The 26,484-nt window shown below is 41.7% G+C and overlaps 1 protein-coding gene across 2 annotated transcripts in view; it reads left to right on the forward strand.

The window, feature by feature from the left end:
* The window catches only part of LOC124555516 (kelch-like protein 5), a 318,356-nt gene that overhangs the window by 186,671 nt on the left and 105,201 nt on the right, over positions 1–26,484 (forward strand). For both annotated transcript variants that reach the window (XM_047129462.1, XM_047129463.1), the window contains one exon: positions 20,669–20,830. In XM_047129462.1, the coding sequence (XP_046985418.1) occupies positions 20,669–20,830 (162 nt within the window). The remainder of the gene's footprint in view (positions 1–20,668; positions 20,831–26,484) is intronic.

A 26,484-nucleotide genomic window follows, 5' to 3' on the forward strand; every position in this document is an offset into this window, starting at 1 on the left:
TATGTGATGACTTTTGCAACAGTGATCAATTTATGGTGATCTCGTCATTTCCTTGCCACCGCCAACAGAGTGAGTACCATGTTGGTCTCCACACAGAGCCAACTGGCCTTCATATGCTTCTGCTGTTACATTTGCTATCTCTCTGTCAGATTGTGTTTATGAGGTTGTGCAAGGTGTGTCCAAGAGATGATCACCCACAGTGCTGGAACTGCTATTCCCTTTTTAAAAGCAGCCCCCCCCCCCCTTCCCCTCCAAATCATCGGCTGGTGCCATGGTGCACCAAAGACATTGCAGTAGCTATTCAGGATTTCTGATGAGCCGTAAATCGATTCAAGATTCAAATGACATCTTTCGCAGACTAATCTTATCACTTTTAAGCACCTACATGCTAAGGCTCACTATCTCATCAAACTCAGGGTGCTGATAACCACGCAGTTGAGTGCCCCACAAACCAGTCATCACCATCACCAGAAGAAGAAATGCTGGGAGTGCTATATCTCCTCCATGGATGTATGCCTTTTCTTCTGAGGTGTGGTCCAAGCTCCATGATCTTATGAACTGTCAACAATTAACAGCTGTTCTGGGTCTTGTTCTACTGAGTGATCTTTGTACCAGTTCATCGGTTTTTGCAGAACACCTTGTAACCCACATTGTGCCATCCTCTTCCTATATGACTACCTGTCTACTGAAGAAGTGACGAGTTCAACACATCCCCGTATGTTTCACTCTCCACCAAGCTAAGTCCTATAATGAAACTGACTGGGAACTATTTCAGGCTGTTGGCTCATCCCACAGCCCTGATTCAATTCAGTCAGACGATCCAACACCTAAATGTCCCCCAAAGACAACGTCTCCTCAGGGTCTTCAATGACTTTTGGCTCCAAGGTGCCTTCCCCATGCACTGGCAAGGTAGCACAGTTGTCCCAATCCTTAAGCAGTCATGCAAGAACCCCATGTCTCTTGACAGTTACTGGCCAATTAGCCTGACCAAAATACTCTATAAGCTGCTTGAAGGGGTGGTTTCCCTCAGGTTATGCTGGGTTCACAATTCATGGGCCCTTTCGTCCCCATATCAGTGTAATTTATGGGAGGAATGATTCACAACCAATCATCTGCTTAGGTTGGAAACAGCAATTCAACAGGCCTGTTCTAAACACCAACACATTATCACAGTCTTTTGAGATCTGCATGAGGTGTATGACACCAGTTGGCATCATCATATTTTACTTACCCTCCATGACTGTGGCCTTTGATGCCCCATATAGATTTTTATTTGTCAGTTTTTATCCCACTGTTTGTTCTGGGTTGGGGTCGGCACTTCACTCAACTCCGCACGGGTCCAAGAGAACAGCATCTCACAGGGCTCTGTATTGAGTTTCACTATCTTCCTCTTCACCAGGAATAGGCTAGTCGCTTTTGTTGGGCCACTGGTCACTCCCGTGTTGTATGTCGACAATATTTGCATTTGGTACAGCTCCCACTCGGTAGCCTTTGCTGAATGCAAGCTCCAAGGTACCATCTGGCAGGCATCTGCATGGCCTCTTTCCCATGGTCATGCATTTCTGCCATCTTACCGCTGTAGATTCAGGCCCAGAACTCTACTTAGGTGCCCAGCACATGAACGCTGTAGTGCAGTCCTATTTTTTGGGCCTCATCTTTGATAAAAAAATGGACTTGGCTGCTCCATATTCATCACCTGAAGACTAGCAGCAGGCGGAAACTTAACACCCTCTGCTTCCTTGCCCACACATGTTGGGTTGCGGATCATACTACTCTTATCTGTATTTACTGGGCCCTTGTTTTGTCCCGACTGGACTGTGGTTGCTACGTTTTTAGCTTGGTGGTTGCTTCAGCTTTGAAACTGCTAGACTCGGTGTACCATCATGGCATGCATCTGGCCACTGGTACCTTTCGGACTAGTCTCACAGTCTGTCTCCTTGCAAATGAGGATCTTCTCTTTTCAGATTCGACTGTACCAGCTCTCATCCTGATACCCGCCATTGGGTGTTTTTTACCAGTTGGAATGTGGGTTTTTCTCTGCCTGGAGACTGGGTGTTTATGTCACCATCATCATCATCATCATCATCATCATCATCATCATCATCATCATCACCACCACCACCACCACCACCATCACCATCATCATTTGTGACAGTGTATAGATTGGACTGTGTACGGAATTGGGACTGTGTACGGAATTGGGACTGTGTACGGAATTGGGACTGTGTACGGAATTGGGACTGTGTACGGAATTGGGACTGTGTACGGAATTGGGACTGTGTACGGAATTGGGACTGTGTACGGAATTGGGACTTTTTTGTACGGATGCTGATGACCACACAGTTGAGTGTCCCACCAATCACCACCACCACCACCACCACCAGTTGGAATGTGCCTCACTTACTCTGCCAATATCCCCATCTCCTCTCCCTGGGCCATGCTCCCCGTGTTTTCTTGTGAACTCCCCTTTGGATTGTGTGCAGGTCATGGATTAGAATCGATCTCTTTGAAGATCCTGAAGTCTCGGTCGCTCTTCGGGAGTTCCAGGGTGCTACCTTCGTTTACACCAATGGCTCTCAAACTGTGCATCAGATGGAATATGCTTTTACGTTGACTGCTGGTATAGAACACAATTCACTGCTGGGGACATGCAGTGTGTTTACAACAGAGCTGACAGCTGTTGTTAGAGCTCTCCATTTTACTAAACCAGCCTCTCTTGACTGTATTTTAATATGTACTTACCCAGTTAGCAGTCTCCAAACTATTGATCAATGCTACACTTGCCGCCCTTTGGTCTCCTCTATTTGTGACCTTCTCATTGACCTTTGTCATGATGCCTGCTCAGTTGTCTTTCTCTGGGTCCCAAATCATTTTGATACCCCAGGGTATGAGCTGGCAGACTGTTTGGCTAGAGGAGCACTTTCTTGCTCCTCGTTCACTTTGTCAACCCAAGGTGCAGATTTGCATGTGCATGTGAGATCTCTGATTGCTTATAAATGGAATGAAATCTGGTTGCCTACTACCCCATCTCATAAACTCCGGACAATCAGGAAGGCTACTGCAACCTAGCACTCTTCCTTCCACTTCTCCCAGAAGGAATCGAAAGGTTTATGACCTTTCCTCATCGGTCATATCAGGTTAACCCATAGTTTTATTTTGTGTAATGTGCTACCTCCTGATTGTGGTTGGAGTCTTGCAGACAGTAGCTCATATCTTGGTGGACTGCCCCCTCCTTTTGTCCCGCCATGCTAAGTATGGACATCTGGACTCGTTGCCTTTAATATTGGTGTATAGTTCATGGACAGTTGACCTGGTTCTCAGTTTTCACCATGACAGTGGTTTTTATTCTCAGTTATAAGGTTTTAATCTACCTATGGAGCAGGGGCAAGGTGTTGGGGATGGGGCATCTACCGCTATATGCCAGGTGTGGGGGTTCCCCGACCCTACCTCCTTGACCAGGCTACTACTTCATCCTTCTTTTACTCCGTTTGAATCACTTTTAGATTCAGTTTGCCTCATTTCTGCTGTACCCAATTTTCTATTCTAGGTGTTGCACTTGGTTGAGTAATGGGTGCTCTTGACTGTAATGGATCAGGGTGTGGGTGGGTGGAACTTTTCCCATCACACCCAAAGCCAGGTGGATGCACACCTGCTGACATACCTATTTCTTTCATCTTGGTTTTTATTATTGACAGTAGAAAAAAAGTCAATTACATTTTTAGCCTTCTCCCTTTTATGTTTAAATCTCCTGACTACACCAGAAAATGTTCTCACTGGACATTTCTACTTCGGGATGCACCACTCTAGGATTGAGGAACTGATGACCTTGTTGTTTGGTCCCTCACCGCCCCCCAAGCCAGCCAACCAACAACCAAAAACTCAATGTGTCTAGACAGCTACTGACCCATTAGTCTCACCAACATGGTCTGAAAACTGCTCTAAAGGATGGATGCCAGCAGGTTATGCTGGATTCTGGAGTCTTACAGACTTTTGTGTCCCCCAACCATCTGTTCTAGTTAGGAAAATTAATGTGACCAGTATTTTCTAAGTGCTAAAACCTCAGAGAAGTCTTATTTGACTTATGTAAGGCATACAACACTACTCTGCAGAATCACATTTTACTCGCCCTCCATGACTGGGGATTTTGAGGATCCCCTATTGATTTTTATTCATCAGTTTTTATTCCACTGGTTGTTTCTGGTTATACATAACCGATAGCGTGTTTACTATCGCTTCTTGTGTAGGTTAAAATTGTCTCAGCTGTTACGCTAAAAGAATTCATACGATTTTGTATACGATGTATTATATTTCAGGCTAAAATATATAAAAAGAAATTAATGTATTGCAATCAATATGTACTAACAGTTAAAATTACTCTTCTTTTAAAAAGTTTGAAATTACGAAATTTCTGGCACATGTAAAATTCATATTATTAATTGTGCAACCTAATGCTAATTATAAACTTGTTTGTGGACTTATTTATGGAATAATGATATAAGTAGGTAAAGATTCTTCTCCTATTGAGAAAGTTTGTAAACTCTTTGGCTTTGTAAACTCTTTGAAAATTGTGAGTACTGCAGAGTGTAAGTAGTAGTGGGCATGCCTCAGATGGAAATAGACATTTTTATAAGCTAGTGTTCAGATGAAGCTTGTAATCTTACCCTCTCACACATCACTATCGAAGTTCTCATTCTCTCCACAAATTTTGGAAAGCTTCGAAATGAGTAAGATTACTAAAGAAGAACTGTTTTACTTATTGTGATTATCTCGTTGTTGTTGTATCTGGCTCAAAATCTTGTAGTGTCTAGGAATATTTTCTTGCTGATAGGTATACCTGCTTAAAGGAAGTCCCTCTAACAAAGGAATCATCTTCATAGGTGGTCAGGTATCCAAGTAGAGAAGGAATTAGCACATTTCATTAGAATATAAGAGGTATTAGAGACAAAGCTAGTGAACTGCTTATAGATGTTGACTCTGACATTATTGGTATATTGGAGCACCACTTAAATAATTTGACAATTCATAGGCTTCCGTTACCAAGATACAGAATAGCTGCCTGTTTTTCAAGAATTTCCTTGTGGAGTGGCCATATACATAAAAAACAGTACAGTAGAACCCCCCCCTAATCCGACCATGGATGGTCCATCACTCCAGTTAGTCTGACCATGCTCAGGCTCGCGAGCCTGTGCCGACTTGTCGCTGACTGGACGCCTGTCGGGCCATTGTTGCCGTGTCTATTGCTGTGCGTATTGTTATAGTGTACGTTATTGTGTGGTTTTATCCTTTCTTAGGATTAAAAAATGTAATTGTTTGCTTTATTCCATGTTCTCCACAGTACTTATTACCGTGGATTCATTGAGTTTACAGTTGTCTGTTTTTCAACATGTCTGGATTCAAACGTAAACAATTAACTCTTTCACTAAATGAAAAATTAGCAGTGCTACAAAGACTGGACGAAGGAGAATTGCTCCAAAAAATTGCAAAGGAACTGAATGTAGGTGTTACGACAATTAAGGATTGGAGGAAGAATCGGAAAGATGTTGAATCCTATACAGCTATGATTGATGGTGAAAACACTCTTAAGAATCGCAAAACATTAAAAAAGCCTAAACTTCAACTGCTTGATAACGCATTGTGGATGTGGTTTCGTGAAGAAAGAAGTAAAGGAACTCCAATATCCGTGCCAATTCTCAAAGAAAAAGCGATAGTTTTGCACAAAAAACTGGATGCCGAAAGTAAATTTGCTGCCAGTGAAGTCTGGATTGATCATTAGAAAACTCGTCATGGTGTCCGATTTGTTTCTATTTCCAGTGAAAAACTATCTGCTGATGCCGCAGCTGCTAAGGAGTTTTCTGTTAAGTTTCAATAAATTGTAGAAGAAAATGAACTGTTACCTTGCCAAGTGTATAACATTGACGACACAGAACTGAACTTTAAAATGTTGCCAACAAAAACTCTCGCAGCTTCAAATGAATCCATGGTAGGAACGAAACTTATAAAAGATAGAATAACAGTCATTCCTTGCAGTAACGCAGATGGTACCCACGAGCTCCCCTTGTTCGTCATTGGCAAATCTAAGTAGCCAAGGGCATTAAAAAAATATAAACTTACCTTCCTTGCCGGTTTATTACCGAAATAAAAAATCTGCTTGGATGGACTGCTGCAACCTTTTTAAATCCTGGTTTTTCACCGAGTTTGTGCCATCGGTCGAAAAGGACTTGAAGCAAAAAAATCTGCCTGTTCGTACTCTACTGCTGTTGGATAACGCACCATCACATCCATCTGAGGAAGATTTGGTGAAAGGGGACATAAAAGCTCTCTTTCTGCCTCTTAATGTGACCTCACTCATCCAACCAGTGGATCAGGGCATTATCAAACGGTTAAAAAAGCGATATCGCGGAAAGTATATCAGCTCAATCGTCGAAAAAATCTGAAGGACGTTATAACTTGTGTGAGGCAATGAAATCCCTGAACATCGAAGGTCCTATATTCACAATTGCTCCAGCATGGGATGAACTGAAACCTAACACACTGTGAAAATCGTGGCGTAAGCTTTTTCCACAAGTTATGACTGAAAATGAGCATACTGAAGATGAGCAAAACAATGACGCACTGGAAATCGGTACAGATCTACAAACTCTGGAGCCGAACGTCCCTGCCAATGAAGTTGAAGAGTGGATCAACAAATGTGACAAAGACTGTGACACTCTTGAAGAGCTCGATGATGACCAGATTGTTGCCGCTGTTAGCCAGGAAACTGTAAATGAGGGCTCGGATGGCGAAGACGAACCCCCCATCCGAAATTCACACAACAAAATGCTTTTGACATCACCCTTCAGTACACCGAGCAGAATCCAACTCCAACTCCAATGGATGTTTTGCGGATAAAAAAAATGTAGGGACACTGCAGCTAAATCTAGAATAAAATCTGCTAAACAAAAATGTATCACTGACTTTTTTTTCCGAGTAATTTGTTTTCGTTTCTATTGTAAAAACAAAGCATACCTTATAATCATTTCTTAGTTTATACATACAGTAGTTTATTTCTTTGTAAAAAATGTCTTTTTTTTGTATACAGTGCTATAAATATTGTTTAGTTTACAGTATATATCATTTATACGTTATTAAGTACAGTACAGCACTGTAATTTGTTTGTCGTTATTCCTTTCAAAACCAATACATATTATGGTGTGTATAGTCGTGTTTTAGTTAATATATTGTTTAACACTGTGTAAAAAACATCTTTCTATATTACTGTAACGTTTTTTAGTTCTTAAATTGTTTAATTTTTTGTACTAAATGTGTTTTTATATTTTTTGCAATAAATATTAGATTTTTTGGATAATTCGACCTTTTTTACGTTCCGACCATGATCCCGGTCCCGAAGGTGATGGATTAGAGGGGTTCTACTGTATTCCATTTCAGTCTGGAGATGTATCACGGCACTGGACTCAACAGGTATTTCAGTGTTGTGCAGGGGCAGTTGAATTCAATGAAACTTTTAATTGTTGTTTACCGGTCTCCTAACTCTGACTTCAGAGCATTCCTGCCCAAGCTAGAACTTTATAGGAAGTACCAAAAATTAGTTATATGTGGTGGTTTCAGTATTAATTTTCTATATAATTGGTGGTGTCTGTACTCTAGTGAACCGGCCTGCCAAAGGCGTCTGTACTCCATGTCAAGAGTGGCCTGGAAATGGTATCGCCAATCCGTTCTGAAGCAAGTGTGGCGATTATGCTTCTCACCTTTGAGTCATGATGTGTAACATTAATGTTAAATTTTCCGGAGTAATAGCCCCACAGTCGAATCTCCAGGTGGGACCAACTGTGATGTCCCAAACACCAAGATGTGCTGAGAAGAAGATGCAGATTTTTCAAGTCTGTACATATAACTGTCACTCCCTAATATGCAACAACAGACTAGAAGAGATCGAGAAAGAGCGTACAAAAATCAACAGGAGTATTGTTGGTTTAATCAAAGTACGCCAAAAGGGGAAGACTATCTCTGTTTGCACTCTGGCAACTTGTTCTACATTTGTGGCGCTCCAGGAGGAAAACTCAATGGAGTTGGGTTTTTAATTAACAAGAGTATCACTGATAGAGTATCTGTCTTAGAAGGAAATTCCAGCAGGGTAGCTCGAATGGTCCTTAAGGTATCGAATAGGTGTAAAATACAGATTGTTCAGGTGTACACTCCCACCTCAAGCCACCCTAACGAAGAAATTGAATCTTTTTATGAAAGCTTGGATAGCACATGCAAAAAAAGGTAGTGATTGTCACTTCCAGTTGGTTATTGGCAATTTTAATGCAAAAGTTGGCACCAAGAAACAAGGTGACACAGTGGTGGGCAACTATGGGATTGATGAGTGTGCTCCCTGCCGCCGTTGGATAAGCAGCTGCAGCAGCAAGTCGTATACTCCTAGCTCACTAATTTGTTACATAGTTTAATTCTTAATTTCTTTACGTGTTTTTGGTACTTGCATTGTTTAATTCGTAATTTCGGGCGTATTACAGTATTTGAGAGTTGTAGCATCGCGTTTTAGTACCTGAATAGTGTAAATTCGCATATTCTCCTTCCGCCGCCGAGCAGTGTCAGCAGTGCGCAAGTAGCACCATTACTGCATTTACTAGGCAATCTTGTATTTTAATAACCGTTTAAATTTTGTCGATTTGTTTGCGCTCTCTGTAGATTAGTTCAGACGTTCTTTGCAAAACAGTTTTTAGCGTGGATAGGGACTGCAACTGCTGTGTTCGGATGCAGGCTGAGTTGGCATCCCTTCGCTCCCAGCTTCAGGCAGTGTTGGCTTCGGTCTCACAGCTTGAGGCTGTTGCCAATGGGCATCACTGTGGGGGTCCGGATGGGGGTTTGTCGGGGACGGCCAGCTCGTCCCACGCATCCCCCGATCGGACTACCACTGTGGTTGCCCGGGATACTGCCCGCATTGAGGCTGATCCCTCACCTGTGGTAGAGTGGGGGGTCGTCTCAAGGTGTGGCAGGGGGCGAAAGACATTCCGGAGGGCTGAACGGAAGGCCTCTCCAGTTTGTCTGACGAACCGGTTTCAGGCTCTGTCTCAGGCTGATACTGATCTTCGGCCTGACATGGCTGCTTGTCCTGTTCAAGAGGTTGCCCCTCAGTCTGCAAGATCCGGGCGGTCGCAGAGGGTGGGCTTACTGGTAGTTGGGAGCTCCAATGTCAGGCGCGTAATGGGGCCCCTTAGGGAAATGGCAGCAAGAGAGGGGAAGAAAACCAATGTGCACTCCGTGTGCATACCGGGGGGAGTCATTCCAGATTTAAGTTAGATGGCCTTGGGCAAGTACAGAAAGGGCAACAGCCTCAACGGGTGCGGGGCAAAGTCAGGACATGCGGGGACCAAGCAGCAATCGGAATTGTAATTGTCAACTGTCGAAGCTGCGTTGGTAAAGTACCAGAACTTCAAGCGCTGATAGAAAGCACCGAAGCTGAAATCGTTATAGGTACAGAAAGCTGGCTTAAGCCAGAGATAAATTCTGCCGAAATTTTTACAAAAGTACAGACGGTGTTTAGAAAGGATAGATTGCATGCAACCGGTGGTGGAGTGTTCGTCGCTGTTAGTAGTAGTTTATCCTGTAGTGAAGTAGAAGTGGATAGTTCCTGTGAATTATTATGGGTGGAGGCTACACTCAACAACCGAGCTAGGTTAATAATTGGCTCCTTTTACCGACCTCCCGACTCAGCAGCATTAGTGGCAGAACAACTGAGAGAAAATCTGGAATACATTTCACATAAATTTTCTCAGCATGTTATAGTCTTAGGTGGAGATTTCAATTTACCAGATATAGACTGGGACACTCAGATGTTTAGGACGGGTGGTAGGGACAGAGCATCGAGTGACATTATACTGAGTGCACTATCCGAAAATTACCTCGAGCAATTAAACAGAGAACCGACTCGTGGAGATAACATCTTGGACCTACTGATAACAAACAGACCCGAACTTTTCGACGCTGTAGGTGCAGAACAGGGAATCAGTGATCATAAGGCCGTTGCAGCATCCCTGAATATGGAAGTTAATAGGAATATAAAAAAAGGGAGGAAGGTTTATCTGTTTAGCAAGAGTAATAGAAGGCAGATTTCAGACTACCTAACAGATCAAAACGAAAATTTCTGTTCCGACACTGACAATGTTGAGTGTTTATGGAAAAAGTTCAAGGCAATTGTAAAATGCGTTTTAGACAGGTATGTGCCGAGTAAAACTGTGAGGGACGGGAAAAACCCACCGTGGTACAACAACAAAGTTAGGAAACTACTGCGAAAGCAAAGAGAGCTTCACTCCAAGTTTAAACGCAGCCAAAACCTCTCAGACAAACAGAAGCTAAACGATGTCAAAGTTAGCGTAAGGAGGGCTATGCGTGAAGCGTTCAGTGAATTCGAAAGTAAAATTCTATGTACCGACTTGACAGAAAATCCTAGGAAGTTCTGGTCTTACGTTAAATCAGTAAGTGGCTCGAAACAGCATATCCAGACACTCCGGGATGATGATGGCATTGAAACAGAGAATGACACGCGTAAAGCTGAAATACTAAACACCTTTTTCCAAAGCTGCTTCACAGAGGAAGATCGCACTGCAGTTCCTTCTCTAAATCCTCGCACAAACGAAAAAATGGCTGACATCGAAATAATTGTCCAAGGAATAGAAAAGCAACTGGAATCACTCAACAGAGGAAAGTCCACTGGACCGGACGGGATACCAATTCGATTCTACGCAGAGTACGCGAAAGAACTTGCCCCCCTTCTAACAGCCGTGTACCTCAAGTCTCTAGAGGAACGGAGGGTTCCAAATGATTGAAAAGAGCACAGGTAGTCCCAGTCTTCAAGAAGGGTCGTCGAGCAGTTGCGCAAAACCATAGACCTATATCTCTGACGTCGATCTGTTGTAGAATTTTAGAATATGTTTTTTGCTCTCGTATCATGTCGTTTCTGGAAACCCAGAATCTCTTATGTAGGAATCAACATGGATTCCGGAAACAGCAATCGTGTGAGACCCAACTCGCTTTATTTGTTCATGAGACCCAGAAAATATTAGATACAGGCTCCCAGGTAGATGCTATTTTTCTTGACTTCCGGAAGGCGTTCGATACAGTTCCGCGCTGTCGCCTGATAAACAAAGTAAGAGCCTACGGAATATCAGACCAGCTGTGTGGCTGGATTGAAGAGTTTTTAGCAAACAGAACACAGCATGTTGTTATCAATGGAGAGACATCTACAGACGTTAAAGTAACCTCTGGCGTGCCACAGGGGAGTGTTATGGGACCATTGCTTTTCACAAAATATATATAAATGACCTAGTAGATAGTGTCGGATGTTCCATGCGGCTTTTCACGGATGATGCTGTAGTATACAGAGAAGTTGCAGCATTAGACAATTGTAGCGAAATGCAGGAAGATCTGCAGTGGATAGGCACTTGGTGCAGGGAGTGGCAACTGTCCCTTAACATAGACAAATGTAATGTATTGTGAATACATAGAAAGAAGGATCCTTTATTGTATGATTATATGATAGCGGAACAAACACTGGTAGCAGTTACTTCTGTAAAATATCTTGGAGTATGCGTGCGGAACGATTTGAAGTGGAATGATCATATAAAATTAATTGTTGGTAAGGCGGGTACCGGGTTGAGATTCATTGGGAGAGTGCTTAGAAAATGTAGTCCATCAACAAAGGAGGTGGCTTACAAAACTCTCGTTCGACCTATACTTGAGTATTGCTCATCAGTGTGGGATCCGTACCAGATCGGTTTGACGGAGGAGATAGAGAAGATCCAAAGAAGAGCGGCGCGTTTTGTCACAGGGTTATTTGGTAACCGTGATAGCGTTACGGAGATGTTTAATAAACTCAAGTGGCAGACTCTGCAAGAGAGGCGCTCTGCATCGCGGTGTAGATTGCTCGCCAGGTTTCGAGAGGGTGCGTTTCTGGATGAGGTATCGAATATATTGCTTCCCCCTACTTATACCTCCCAAGGAGATCACGAATGTAAAATTAGAGAGGTTAGAGCGCGCACAGAGGCTTTCAGACAGTCGTTCTTCCCGCGAACCATACGCGACTGGAACAGGAAAGGGAGGTAATGACAGTGGCACATAAAATGCCCTCCGCCACACACCTTTGGGTGGCTTGCGGAGTATAAACGTAGATGTAGAACGTTAGAGGTGAGAGATTAGTCCAGTTCGCTGAGTACACCAATATGTCCATCAGGAATACGTTCTTTAAGAAGCACCCTGACCGAAAACGGACATGGAGGAGCCCAAATTTCAGTGTTAAAAATGAGATAGACTTTATTCTGTCAAACATTCTGCAGATTGTAGTAGATGTTTCGGTGCTAAATCAGTTTAACACGGGCAGTGATCACCATCTGGTGAGAGCAAGGGTCAAACTGAATGTAAGAGATGAAAGGAATAAACTTATGAAAGAGAAGAGAAGTGTAATCAACCTCAAAAATCTTGAAGAACATTTGTCGAAATTCCAAGAAGTCCTCCAAAGCAAGTTGCACTTAACTAAAGATGGAGATTTGGCGGAAATGATTGTGTCAAGTGCCCAAGAAGTTGGTGGCCTATGCCAAAAGAATAAACAGCCAAAGAAATTTAGTGCCAAAACTGAAAACCTTTTACAACAGAGTAGAGAAATGAAAATCCAAACCGATCGTGACATGATAGCGTATTCTAAACTATGTAAGGCAGTGCGAAGAGAAATGGAAACTGACATACAAAAATTCAATGAAGACACCTTACAAGCAAGTTTAAAGTCAGCCAAACACAAACTCAGTCGGTAAAAAACAAATTATTGCACTTAATGGAAATGACAGTCGAATCGCAGAAAAGGAGGAGGTTTTGAAGTTCATCAGAGACTTTTATAGGAATTTGTATAGCAAACCAAGGGAAAATTTGATGTATCTAAATTAAATGATGTACCTAGTGTTCCAGATATACTCCTATTGGAAGTCAAGTGTGCTCTAGATTGCACAAAGAAGGGAACAGTGTCAGGTAATGATGAGCTCTGTGTTGACACCCTGAAACTGGCAGGAGAGGTAACAATAAATCACTTGGCAAAAGTATTTACTTCCTGCCTGCACTATGCTTCAATCCCACTACTGTGGAACAAGGCAAAGCTTATATTGATACACAAGAAAGAAAGTATTCACAATATAAAAACTATCATCCTATCAGCTTGCTCTCAATTTTGCACAAAATTTTCACAAAGATTCTGTTAAATTAATTATTCTACCCTAGACTCAGCCCAACCTATAGAACAAGCAGGATTACGAAGTAATTTTAGCACTATTGACCACATTCTGACTGTTATTGAAGTGATAAGCAGAGCAAATGAATACCAACTGCCTCTCTGCATTGCCTTTGTTGATTTTGAAAAGGCTTTTGACACTGTTAGCCATGTAGCTTTCCTCCAAGCTTTGAGTAAGCAAGGAGTGGGAGCAGCATACATTGAAGTGCTCAGCAATATCTACGAAACTTCTTCAGCTTATGGTAATATTGGCGAATCAACTCAAGAATTCCACATCAAAAGGGGTGTCAAGCAAGGCAACCCCATGTCCCCAAAACTGTTCTCGTCTGTACTGGAAATGGCTATGTCAAAGCTGAGCTGGGAAGGTAAGGGAATTAGAGTTAATGGAAAAAGGCTGATGATATTGCTTTACTGGCCAACAACTTCGCAGAGCTCCAAAACATCATTACAGATCTTGCATTGGAATGTCAGTAGGTTGGCTTGAACGTTAACCTTTACAAAATAAAAGTAATATCCAACAAATGAGTCCCAGCTGGAGATGTGAAAGTCAAGAACAGTCTATTAGAAGAGAGAAGTGAATATATCTGTCTTGGCCAGATTATAAATAAGAAGGGAGATGTAAGACCAGAAATCTATGGGCGCATCAAGCTTGGCTGGCAAGCATTTAGGAAGAATTCAACAGTATTCAGATAAAAAATGCCAGTAAATATGAAGAAATCAGTATTTGATCAATGCGTTCTTCCTGTGCTGACATATGGTTGTGAGACATGGACACTGAACTCATTTACAAAAGGGAAACTTATGACAGCACAGAGAGCCATGGAAAGATCAGTGCTGGGCTGTACAAGAAAGGATAGGAAAAGGGCAGGTTACATCCGGTCTGTGACGAGGGTTAAGGACATCTGAGAGACTGGAGTAGAGTCCAAGAGAGCATCGGAGGCTTAGAGGAAGACCACCTAACCGATGGGACAAAGATATCAAGAAGATCACTGGTAGCATCTGGCAGAGAATTGCCCAAGACTGTTCCAATTGGAGAGGACTGCGGAAAGCGTACCTGAATCCGCGACTCCAAGAGACTACATCATTTAATGATTGAATTGCCTGAGGATGATATGATTGTGCAAGAAAAAGGTAGACCTCCTAAACTCATGATCTGATGAAGACTGTGTTTTTTACAACCAGAGGGCAGGGGAACAGTAGCACAGCCATAGGCAATATTTTTATTCATTCTTCATTACTATGGACATTCTGTTAGTGAAAGGGTGAATAGCCTTGCAGACCATGTTGCACAAAATTTAACACTAAAAGGCTTTTCTACTCAAACAAATGTCACATGTAATTACAAACTATGTAGGAAAACTAATCCAATGGCAATAGAGAGTTTTTCTGAACATTGTTAAGGAACAAGAGCAGGAGAATGTTTATAGTGCTGATAATATAGATGACAAATATAATGCTTTCCTTAACACATTTCTCATGCTCTTTGAGAGTTGTTTCCATTAGAATGTTCTAAACAGGGTGCTAGCAGTAAAAGGCAAGCTGGGTGGCTGACTAGTGGCATAAGGATACCATGTAGAAAAAAGTGGGAATTATATCAAAATGTTAGACGTAGTCACAATAAAGCTACAGTAGCCCATTATTAACAGTACTGTAAGGTGCTTCAAAGTGTTATTAGGAAGGCAAAGAGTGTTCAGTACACATATAAAATAGCTTATTTCCAGGACAGAATTGAAACCATATTGTCAGTTGTGCAGGAAGTGTCTGGTCAGCAGCACAAGGTCGACTATATAAAGTCAGTTTGTAGTAAAAATATTTCTGTTACTGATAAGTCAGAAATATGTACAGTATTTAACAATGATTTTCTGAGGATTGCTGATGAGTTAAATAAAAATTTAGTTTCTACAGGGAATCGTATAACTCTCTTGGCAAAAGCCTTTCTGAGATTGATGTCTAAAATACTCCTCTGTGATACAGAAAAGGGGGAGATTGAGTCAATAATTAAAATACTGAAGACTAAGGACTCTCACGGATATCATGATGAAGTACCTAGCAGAATACTAAAGTACTGTGCTGCACATGTTAGTCCTGTTCTCAGCCATATTTGTAATTTTTCCTTCAAGAACGGTCAATTTCCTGAACAATTATAAAATGGGAGAAAGAGATAATGTAGACAATTTTAGCCTATTTGTATGTGATCAGTGTTTGCTAAAGTTATTGAAAAGACTTTGTATGCAAGAATAATTGATAATTTTATCTCACATAATTTGCTATCAAATGTACAGTCCAGTTTTAGAAGTGGTTCAACAACTGAAAATGTTCTATTCTCTTTTCTCTGTGAGGTACTGGATGGATTAAACAAAAGGTTTGAAACACTATGCATCTTTCTTGATTTAACTAAGGCGTTTGATTGTGTCGATCACAATATGTTGCTCCCGAAGGAGGACCATTATGGAATACGGGAAGTAGCTCACAATTGGTTCACCTCTTACTTTAACATCAGACAGCAAAAGGTCATTATCCACAGTGTTGAAAATGGCTATGATGTAGGGTGTGAGTGGGGCACGGTCAAATGGGGGGGGGGGGGGGGCAGGGATTAGTGCTGGGGCTTCTCCTGTTCCTTATTTCTACAAATGATATGCCCTCTAGTATTACAGATGATTCTAAAATACAGGGTGATTCAAAAAGAATACCACAACTTCAAAATGTGTATTTAATGAAAGAAACATAATATAACCTTCTGTTATACATCATTACAAAGAGTATTTAAAAAGGTTTTTTTTCACTCAAAAACAAGTTCAGAGATGTTCAATATGGCCCCCTCCAGACACACGAGCAATATCAACCCGATACTCCAACTCGTTCCACACTCTCTGTAGCATATCAGGCGTAACAGTTTGGATAGCTGCTGTTATTTCTCGTTGCAAATCATCAATGGTGGCTGGGAGAGGTGGCCGAAACAACATATCCTTAACATACCCCCATAAGAAAAAATCGCAGGGGGTAAGATCAGGGCTTCTTGGAGGCCAATGATGAAGTGCTCTGTCACGGGCTGCCTGGCGGCCGATCCATCGCCTCGGGTAGTTGACGTTCAGATAAGTGCCAATGTGATGGCGCTCCATCCTGCTGAAATATGAATTGTTGTGCCTCTTGTTCGAGCTGAGGGAACGGCCAATTCTCTAACATATCCAGATACTGTAGTCCAGTTACAGTAGCACCTTCGAAGAAAAAGGGACCAAAAACTTTATTGGCTGAAATGGCACAGAAAACGTTCACCTTAGGTGAGTCACGTTCATACTGAGTTGTTTCCCGCGGATTCTCAGTGCCCCATATACAGACATTGTGACGGTTGACTTTCCCGTTAGTGTGGAAAGTTGCTTCATCACTAAACACAATCTTTGAAACGTACTCAATAACACAAAAAGCTTTCTGTTGAGCGGTCGCCATCTTAGCATCAACTGACGCTGACGCCTAGTCAACAGCGCCTCAAGCGAACAAATGTACAACTAAATGAAACTTTATAGCTCCCTTAATTCGCCGACAGATAGTGCTTAGCCCTGCCTTTTGTCGTTGCTGAGTTTTAAATTCCTAAAGTTGTGGTATTCTTTTTGAATCACCCTGTATTTGTGTGTGGTGATGACACTAGCTTGATACTAAAGGATGTTCTTTGCAACATTGGCTCTGTTTCAAATAGTCCAATATATAAATAGTAGAAAATAAACACACAAATATTAGAAAATAAACTAATGCAAAACACAGTAAGACACCGTTTTTATAGTTTCTAACACACATTTCAACATAACCTGATGTTTTAATTTCACAGAATGGGCATATGATTAGTGAAACTGAACAGTTCAAATTTTTAGGTGTTCAGATAGTAAACTGTTGTGGAAAGCCCATGTTCAGGATCTTGTTCAACGACATATCTGAAGTAAGTGATTGTTCAACACAAAAATTAGTCTGCTTTGCTTATTTTCATTCGCTTATATCATATAGTATGTTATTGTGGGGTGTGTCTTCTCATTCTCAAAGGATATTTTTGGCTCAGAAGTGGGCGGTTCAGGCAATAAGTGGTTTAAGTTCACAGACCTCTTGTCGACCCCTGTTCATTAGTCTGGGTATTCTGACACTGGCCTCTCAATATGTATATATTCTTTACTGTTGCTTCTTATTAACAATATCAGCTTACTCTCAAGAATTAGCAGCTTTGACTCAGTTAATACTAGGCAGAAATCCAATCTGCATTTGGATCGCACTTCCTAGACTCTTGCTCAAAAAGGTGTACTGTGTACTGCTACATTGATTTTTCAGTAAGCTACCACAAAAATTCCAAAATCTTAGCAGTAATCCACACGCTTTCAGAGCTGAAGGGTTCACTCCTATTCTTTCGAGGAGTTCCTTGAAAACTTAAGCTGATTCCTATGGTATATTGTTGTTTGCATTTACTTAAATTTATGCCTTGACTTTTTTTGGTTCATAAACATTTTATTTTATCTGTTGTTACTTTTATGTTGTAATTTCATGTACTTACACATTCCATGACCTTGGAGGTTTTCTAGTCATTTTGATCCTAAGGAACTAGTCATGTAAATAAAAATAAATAACAAATAACAATAACACAAGTGCCGTGTTCAAAAATGATGATAGTTGTGCTGAAAGTAAATCCCTGACAAATAATAGACCTATCCACTGTAAACAACAGGTACTGCCTCATAATGATTCTTGTGAATCATACACAGAATTTTCAATTAACAATGCCACGTAGGGCACCTTAGGTGTTTTGTGTTTGGTCCATGGGCTCTGGTTTCAAGGCACCTTCCAGTGTAACTGATGCGGGTGAGCCGCACTCACCTCATGTATTTGGGGGGCAGTTTGCTAGTTACTGGGAACTCCAATGTTAGGTGCATCATGGAACTCCTTATGGAAATAGCATCCAGAGCTGTAAAGAAATCAGATGTGTGCTCAGTACGTCTACTGGGGAGCCTCATATGAGATGTGGAGGCGGCCCAGGCTGCAGCGATCTAGGATGTAGGGTGTGGTCATCTCCAAGTTGTGTCTAATGTCTGCACAAATGATGACTGTTGCTTTGGCTGTGAGGCCATCCCCAGTTTGTAGGGATGGCTGACAGAAGTAGTGAACACTGCTGCCCTTGCCATGGGTGCAAGCAGAGCTTATAGTTTACTGTTTCGTACCCCGAATTGATCACAAGCCTTTGGTGTGGAACCAAGTGGAGTCGCCCTAAAATATGATTATTTTTATACATGATGTCACATGGTTTCAAAGTTTTTTGCACCTCTGTGTTATTCATTCACAGTATACATAGATATTTGTGTAAATGTTTCAACATTTTTGTGTGTGTGTCCGTCCAAATTGATTTTATTATCAAGCTGCAGTCTCAAGAATTTAAGTACTTCCAAACATTTTTATTTGCATGTTTTCTCATCATTGTGCACGTTTTGAACTGTCTCTTGTGAGTGAGTTTAATGGCAATGAATTGGTTACAAGCCTCATAATAATAAAAATCAGAATTTCGTTAGTAGTCCTTTTCAAAAAGGGATTTTGGTTATAAACAACAATTATTATTAATGCTCAACAAAAGGGAACTGCACGCTACAACCATAGAGGCCATAAACTATGGGCTTTTAATATGATTTTGTTCATTAGGCAATTTTATGATTAGGTACACTCATTGTTTATTGTACGAATGAAATTGAATTAATATTCATTGATTGGAGTAAATATTAATTGGAAATCAATGTTAGAAACACCTTGAACCACCATTTTTGTTTGTTGTTTTTGTTCTGTGTCTACTGTTACGAAGGCCAATAGAACTTCAAGATAATATATGACTATACGAAATTTCGTGTTGGCGATTGGTTTACAGTTAGTGTTATAAAAGATTGTAATTATAAATCTGTTTCATATTGTGATGGGTGTTAACTCCATGCACAATATATGCCAGTTAATGTATGTGAATTTGTAAGTTACTTTTAAATGTAGCAACTCCTTTTTCCATATCTGCATACAGCTTTAAGATGGTAACAAGATAAGTTCAGTTATTCAGTTTCTGTTGAAGTTAATCATTGAGGTGGTGCAGTGATTTACACAGTAGAATGAAATTTGTGAGGAGTTGTACTCAAATCCATTTGTAACAACACTAATATAAGTTTCTCATAGTTTAAATAAATTGATTAAGGCAAATACAGAGATGGTTTCATGGAAGAGAACTCTGACAGCTTTATTTTACATCCTAATCTGAGTTTGCACTCTCTCTTTAATGACCTTTGTGTCAATGTGATGTTAAATCCCAAATCTTCCTTTCTACTTATTTTCATGCTGAGAGAGCATTATGCCCTAACCCATCCATCAACTCTCACTGCTATTGCAATAAAACTATTGTATCTTTTGTTTCCTTTCCTTCTGCCTCTTCTTACATCATCGTTTGTGAAAATTTTAACACCGAGTCACAGTAACTCAAATGAATCAAACTTGTAGGATATTAAGAACAGTGTACCAGGAATAAGTGGTAAAGATTACAGAGTGATGGCATTCGTCTTGGACTCAGCATTGTCCTCACTTATATGAGCACAAAGATCAGTGTTAAGCCAAGCTCAGTCATTGAAGGGCTATCATATATCGTGAAAATGTTAGGACAACTATCAGTATATATTACGTGCATCAAAGAACACACCGGTAGCATGTGAGGAGTTCAGATGAGACCAAAACAGCAGTAGCCAGAAAAGAAATTCGTCATACCATTTCATTTCAACTTGTTTGAGACATACTGCTACAACTGCTATAACTGCTATGCTTGTGTGAAACCAGTAGGTAGAAGTGGGTTCTATGCAACCTTGGTCTATACAATTTGACAATTGTTGGCTTAATGCTTGTGTGCTGTAATGGATGAGGACCTGTTTTATCTACATATAACACTGTCAACTGCAGGCTGAATTGAGGGACTGTTTGTCATTGCATCTAAATCCATTATCAAGGAACCACAGATGCATGGGACTGCATTGTCCACATGAATACCATTGATGGATGGTAAAATGCCATATTTTAGGCTGATTCCCTCTGAAACCTGTTGTTCAGTGATAACCACATAATTGATGGATGCTAAGATGATGGCTACTATCTGTAAACTATCATTGTTGATTGGAGTTAATGGACAGACACACAATGCTGGTGGTTTGGGGGCGTCATTACGTAGAACATAGGACCTAAACTCCTGGGTATACACCATACTGAATTTTCACAACTGTGTATTAGAATATAATCCTAATAATTTGTGTATGGTCATTTTTGTCACATATTCTTTTTGTAATTTCCACATTGTATTTGTATTTGCAAATGGGCATTTATTCACATGTCTTTTCTGAAAGATGTTTCCATTTGTTACAGAAAGTTCACGTATTCCAGCTCATAGAATTGTTCTGAGTGCAGCGTCAGAATACTTTGCAGCAATGTTTACAAGCAAACTGCGAGAGTCCACTGAACATGAAATAGAAATGCACGAGATGGATGGAAACTCGTTACGAGCCATAGTGCAATATTGCTACACTGGTAAGTTTTTTTGTGTCTACTCAAGTAAAAAGTCTTTTAGCTTATAAGTCTCCTTTTCATCATAGGTCAAACTGGATTAATATATACCTGCCAAGACACTATTTTCTAAGACTATAGTGTGTAACATACAGGGTGAATCGGGAGGAGAGGTACATGCTTTGAGGGATGATCGTGTTAGTGATTCTGAACAAAAAAAAGCTTCAGAGCACATTTAATTTAACTTTTGTGTGTTTTCCTCAAATAACTCCAAAACTGCACCATCTAGTGAAAACACATTGCAGTACAAAATCAAACTACATTTAATTTTGTACAGAGAAGCTCCTATTCATTTTTTCTCCAGAGCTAAGTATTTGCGCAAAGGGAGCACAAGAATATTGAAAATCTCAGGTGACACTCCTGCACTGTAGCCTATGGAGATATGTAGCCCAGTTTAAAGTAATCTCCTGAGTTGAGAGACCACAAGTGTCCTGTATCAAATTGTTTGTCTCAACTTCCCCTACACTACTGTGTTATATTGTAAACGATGACAATATTTGAATACAGTATTATAGAAAATAAATAACAATGTACATTAAATATGAGCTGTCTTGGAAACCATTCAATGTAGGGGATATGTCTATATGAAGTTTTTTTGTACAGAATCACTAATGGTGTCCCCTCAAAGCATGTATCTTTCCTCCTGACTTACCCTGTATGAGGAAAATATAGTTACCTTGAGTTCTGGTGGTAGTGTGGTATAAGAGTATGCAGTTCAGCTTGATGACACGCGTTGGTGATAAGTTATTTTTATCACTGACTACTTCCCTGTCACTGTTGTATGCTATGTTGACCTCTACTCTGGGCACTGGATAAGATTATAATATTCCCTGTAAGAAACTGTGATGCATTCCGTTGATTTGCACTGAGGTGTACTAAATGCTGATAGTGGAATCACGTGCTAAAGTGTTGTGAAGCATAGACCTGATAAAAGCTACCCAAAGAGAAACTAAATTGCTGAAGAAATATTTTATTTAGATTGAATATTTACTAGGGTTGTTTTAGAGTTATGAAGGAAATAAAACGCAACCAGTAAAAAAAAGTGGTGCAGGGAAGTAACCTGGAGATGAAAATATGTAGCAAGTTATATAAAGTGGGTGGCAATGTGAGAAACATATGCAAAAAAGGGACACAAAGGCACAAGTCATTGTGTTGACTAAAAAAGTTTATAAAATGCACGTTAGAGAAAGTTTTCTAAAATGAAAATAGAGAAAAGTAAACTACTCAAAATGAACCAATAAGTGTCTCAATTTCATGAAATTCAATTTGTTCGTGTTGATATGGCTTCAGTAGTTCTTACCTGGTAATGTTGATGACTTTTGGGGTATCATCTTAGAGCTGTAATCGCTGGATTAGTTTTAATCAGGATGTGATTCTGGTTATAAACCTTCTTCCTCCCCTTGCTGTCTGTAAATTAAATTTATTTTTTTGCTTGTATTTCAGTTTACCTTCACATTACTCTTATCTTAATCACCACCACCTCTCAGGAGAATAAGTGGGAAATGACTTTTTCAAACCGAATTAATAGAGACAGGGAAATATTATTTTATTTTCTGTCAAATTTAGTATTATTTTTTTGCCAATTTTGCTGTTATTTTTCACATATTTTGGTATTAGTTTCTGGCAGCTTGTTTTCGAAGTACCCTATGTTCCTTCTTTGTCTTTCTGCATTCTGTCAGTTGAGTTATATTTATTGTCACCAAATATCAAATTTATTTACATTATGAAAAAAATCTAATTTATATTGAACCAATTAAAGAAGAAGTGACTTTGCTCTTGTATACTGCTGGAAAATGTTTCAAAAGAAAGAATTCTCATAGCTTCAGAGTTATCTTCTGAAACGTTATATCACTGATCCAATCCAGGTGGGAAGTCTCCAGTTGTTGGACCAGAACCTGCCCTAACCATTACTAAGGTGATAGTTTAGTCAAGACTATGAAACTTGATCAGAAGACATCCTGTTGAAATTTGAACTATGATCCAGAAACAAAAACATGTCAAGCTAATGGTGCTAAAGCCATGTTGTAAAAGAAGCTCGTGTAGGACTGATGACGGGTCAAGGAACTTTAAGAAACACCTACATATGATGTGTATAGAGAAAGCAGCTCCTATGTATAACCTGTGTGGTGAGGCTGATGAAGCTGCACCACATCTAATTTTCCAGTATAGATGACACAGAATATTTGGCTCATGAAGTCTTGAAGAAATTGTGTCTAATAAGGAACAATAAAGGGCTTCCTACTAATCTTTAATAGTACTGATTGGCTTTACTAGAACCAAAGGGAATGAAACTATGCAATAAACCCTGTTTTGGTGCAAGCAATAGTGGGCTAGGACTGTTATTGTTTTTGTCTCTCTCTTTAAATCAAATCAGATTGATACAGTATTATTTTAGTTTAGTGTGAAAACAGGTGCCTGGAGTCTACATTTGAAAATGGAAGACAAATGGCCTTCAGCCCAACACCTAACATTTAACAGTGGCCTCATTCCCTGCTTGGGGGGGAGGGGGGGGGGGCGGCAGAGACTATGAAGGGGTGTGTAGCCCTTACATGGGTGGGACCTTGCATTCTAGGTACACATTGTAGACACTCTGCCTTCATTATCACCCCACAGTTGAAACAGGAACTTAGAACTGTGAACTCCCTAGGGAGCCCACAGTCCCTTTTGTGGGTACGTGTCTGGCGCGCACAGGGCCCCGAGCTATTGGAGTCTCCTTCCTTTTTCCAGACTGCATTACTGTCTGTTCCTCTCCTTCCCTGTCCTTGGTCCTCTCTCCCTGCCCCCTACTTTCCCACTTGGTGGACTTCTTTATATCAACATGGCTATCTTCTCAGCTTTGTTTTGGTGGCTATCTTCCCAGCTTTGTTTTCGTATGTGCTGTTGTTTAGTTTGCTGTTTCCATCCCCTCTGTGGTGACTGTGGGTGCCCCCTACATCAGGGGAGTGCCTGTGCTCCCCCGCCAGTGTGCGTAAATTGTAATGCACAGCATCCTCTACGCTTGCCAGCATGCCCGGTGTATGGGTAAGAACAACGGATTCAAGAGTACAAGACCTTAGATCGACTTACCTACACCGAGGCTTGTTAAAAGTATGACCGGCTCCATCCCGTGCCTATAACTTCTACTTTTTCTTCAGTTACGTCCATTCCCCCTCCTCTTCCCAACCCCGCCCCATTCAGCCCACACCTTCCACCTCACCCTCACTCTCCCATTCCCCCTCCCCATCAGTACCCATACCCACCCCTTTGCGTGCTGCTCCACCTCCCCTGCTGGAGAAGCTCTCCCCTTCTTCGGCAGCTGCCGGTACTGGAACTCCCTCTCAGGACTCCTCTTCCCGTCACTCCCCTGAAAGGCGATCTGCAGCTCCACATCAGCCGCGCGATCCGCAGCCGGTGGGCGCCAAGATTGCCAGATGTAATTCTGTGCCTGACCTCCCTGCAGTCTGCCCTTCTTCCTTCACAAGAGAAGAAGCAGAAACGCAAGAACAAGGACAAGGCCCCTCCAGTACACCCTGAGGTGCCACCTTCCCCTCCTCCTGCTAATGAACCAACCGAGTCTGACCCCACCTATATGGACATCACCCCATGCTTACCGGTGACGGATGGCGACTCGGTGGCATGATTGGCTCCAGTCCGTTGGCTTCCCATTTGGACTCTAGCTTGAGGATCCTCCAGTGGAATTGTAATGGCTATTTGTGTCGCCTCCCGGAGTTGCAGCCCCTTCTTTCCTCCTACTCTGCTGCTTGCATTGCTGTCCTTGAGACCCATTTTGTCAATTCTTACTCTCCCACCTTTCGTGGGTTCCACACTTTCTGTCAAAGCCGAATTGGCCCCTTGCAGGCTTCTGCTGGTGTTTGCACTTTGGTCTGCAAGGACATTGTTAGTAAATGGGTTCCCCTCCATACCACTCTGGAAGAAATTGCTGTCAGGGTCCATCTCGTCACTCCAATCACAATCTGTAATCTCTACCTCCTGCCTGACAGGCTGCTCACATCCCTTGCCCTAATCACCCTTTTTCAACAACTCCCTTCTCCCTTCCTGCTTCAAGGGAACTTCAATGTCCACAACCCTCTTTGGGGTAGTCACACGACTACTGCCCTGGGCAGGACAGTTGAAGCTGTTCTGGCAGGGCTTGACCTCTGTCTTCTAAACACTGGCACTCCCACACACTTTAGTGTGGCACATGGCACTTTCTCTGTCATTGACCTTTCCATCTGCAGTCCCAGCCTTCTTCCCTCCATTCAGAGGGGTGTCCATGATGACTTATGTGACAGTGATCATTATCCGATTGTTTTGACCTTCCTTCAGTATATCTCGCTCCGTCACCCTCCCAGGAGGGCCTTCTCTAAAGCTGATTGGGGTGCCTTCTCCTCTGCTACTATCCTCCCTGTACTACCACACAGTAGTATTGATGAGATTGACTGCCGCCATTCTTTCCGCAGCTGTTTCAGCCATCCCTTCTTCCTCAGGTTCCCCCCATCAGAAGATGGTCCCTTGGTGGACTCCAGAAATTGCTGTGGTCATAAAATACTGCCGCCGTGATCTTCACTGCTTCGAGCGGCACCTTTCTACTGCTCTCCTTCTGGTCTTTAAACGATTCCACGCCCGGGCCCATTACGTAATCATATTTCAGAAACAGATTTGTTGGGAATGGTATGTGGCTGCCATAGGACTGCACACCCCCTCTTCACAAGTCTGGTTGAAACTCTGGTGAATTTTTGGCCTTCGTCCTCCCACCGGCGTTGCAGGAATTTCTGTGCATGGTGTTTTTCTTACCCATGCGTACTTGGTCACAGAATATTTTGCTCAACACTTTGCCCAAGCCTCTGCATTGACTCAGTATATGCCCACGTTCCTCCTCCTGAAAGAGCGCTCGGGACAACTGCCTTTGTCTTTTGTTTCTCGCTGCTTGGGTCTTATAATGCCCCATTTAACGAGTGGGATTTCGCCAGCACCTTCGCCCTTTGTCCCGACACGATTCCTGGACCAGATCGGATACTTAACCAAATGCTCCGACGCTTATTAGTGGCTGGCCACCGTCGTATACTGACCCTTTCCAACCATCTGTGGAGTGAGGGGATATTTCCTACCCAGTGGCAGGAAAGCATTGTTATTTCTGTCTTGAAGCCTGGGAAGCCACCTCTTCAGTTGGATAGCTACCGTCCAGTTAGCCTTACCAACACCTTCTGCAAGCTCCTTGAACACCTGGTGAGTTGGCGTTTGTTTTGGATCCTTGAATCCCGTGACCTGTCGTCATTGACTAAAGGTGGTATTTGCTGTGGCTGCTCTACGGTGGATAACTTGGTACACCTTAAGTCTGCTATCCGGTCGTTTTTTGCCCATTGACAACACCTCATTGCAGTCTTCTTTGACCTGCATAAAGCCTATGACACCACCTGGTGCCACCACATCCTCACCACCCGTCACAAATGGGGCTTTTGTGGTGCTCTGCCTGTCTCTATACATAACTTTCTTTCTTGTCGCTCTTTCTGGGTCCAAGTTGGTTCCTCTTACAGCACTTCCCATCGGCAAGAAAATGGGGTTCCACAGGGTTCTGTGCTGAACGTCCCTCTCTTTCTCGTCGCCATTAATGGACTGGTGGCGGCTGCTGGGCTGACAGT

The sequence above is a fragment of the Schistocerca americana genome, chromosome X (assembly GCF_021461395.2).
Source record: "Schistocerca americana isolate TAMUIC-IGC-003095 chromosome X, iqSchAmer2.1, whole genome shotgun sequence".
Taxonomy (NCBI): domain Eukaryota; kingdom Metazoa; phylum Arthropoda; class Insecta; order Orthoptera; family Acrididae; genus Schistocerca; species Schistocerca americana.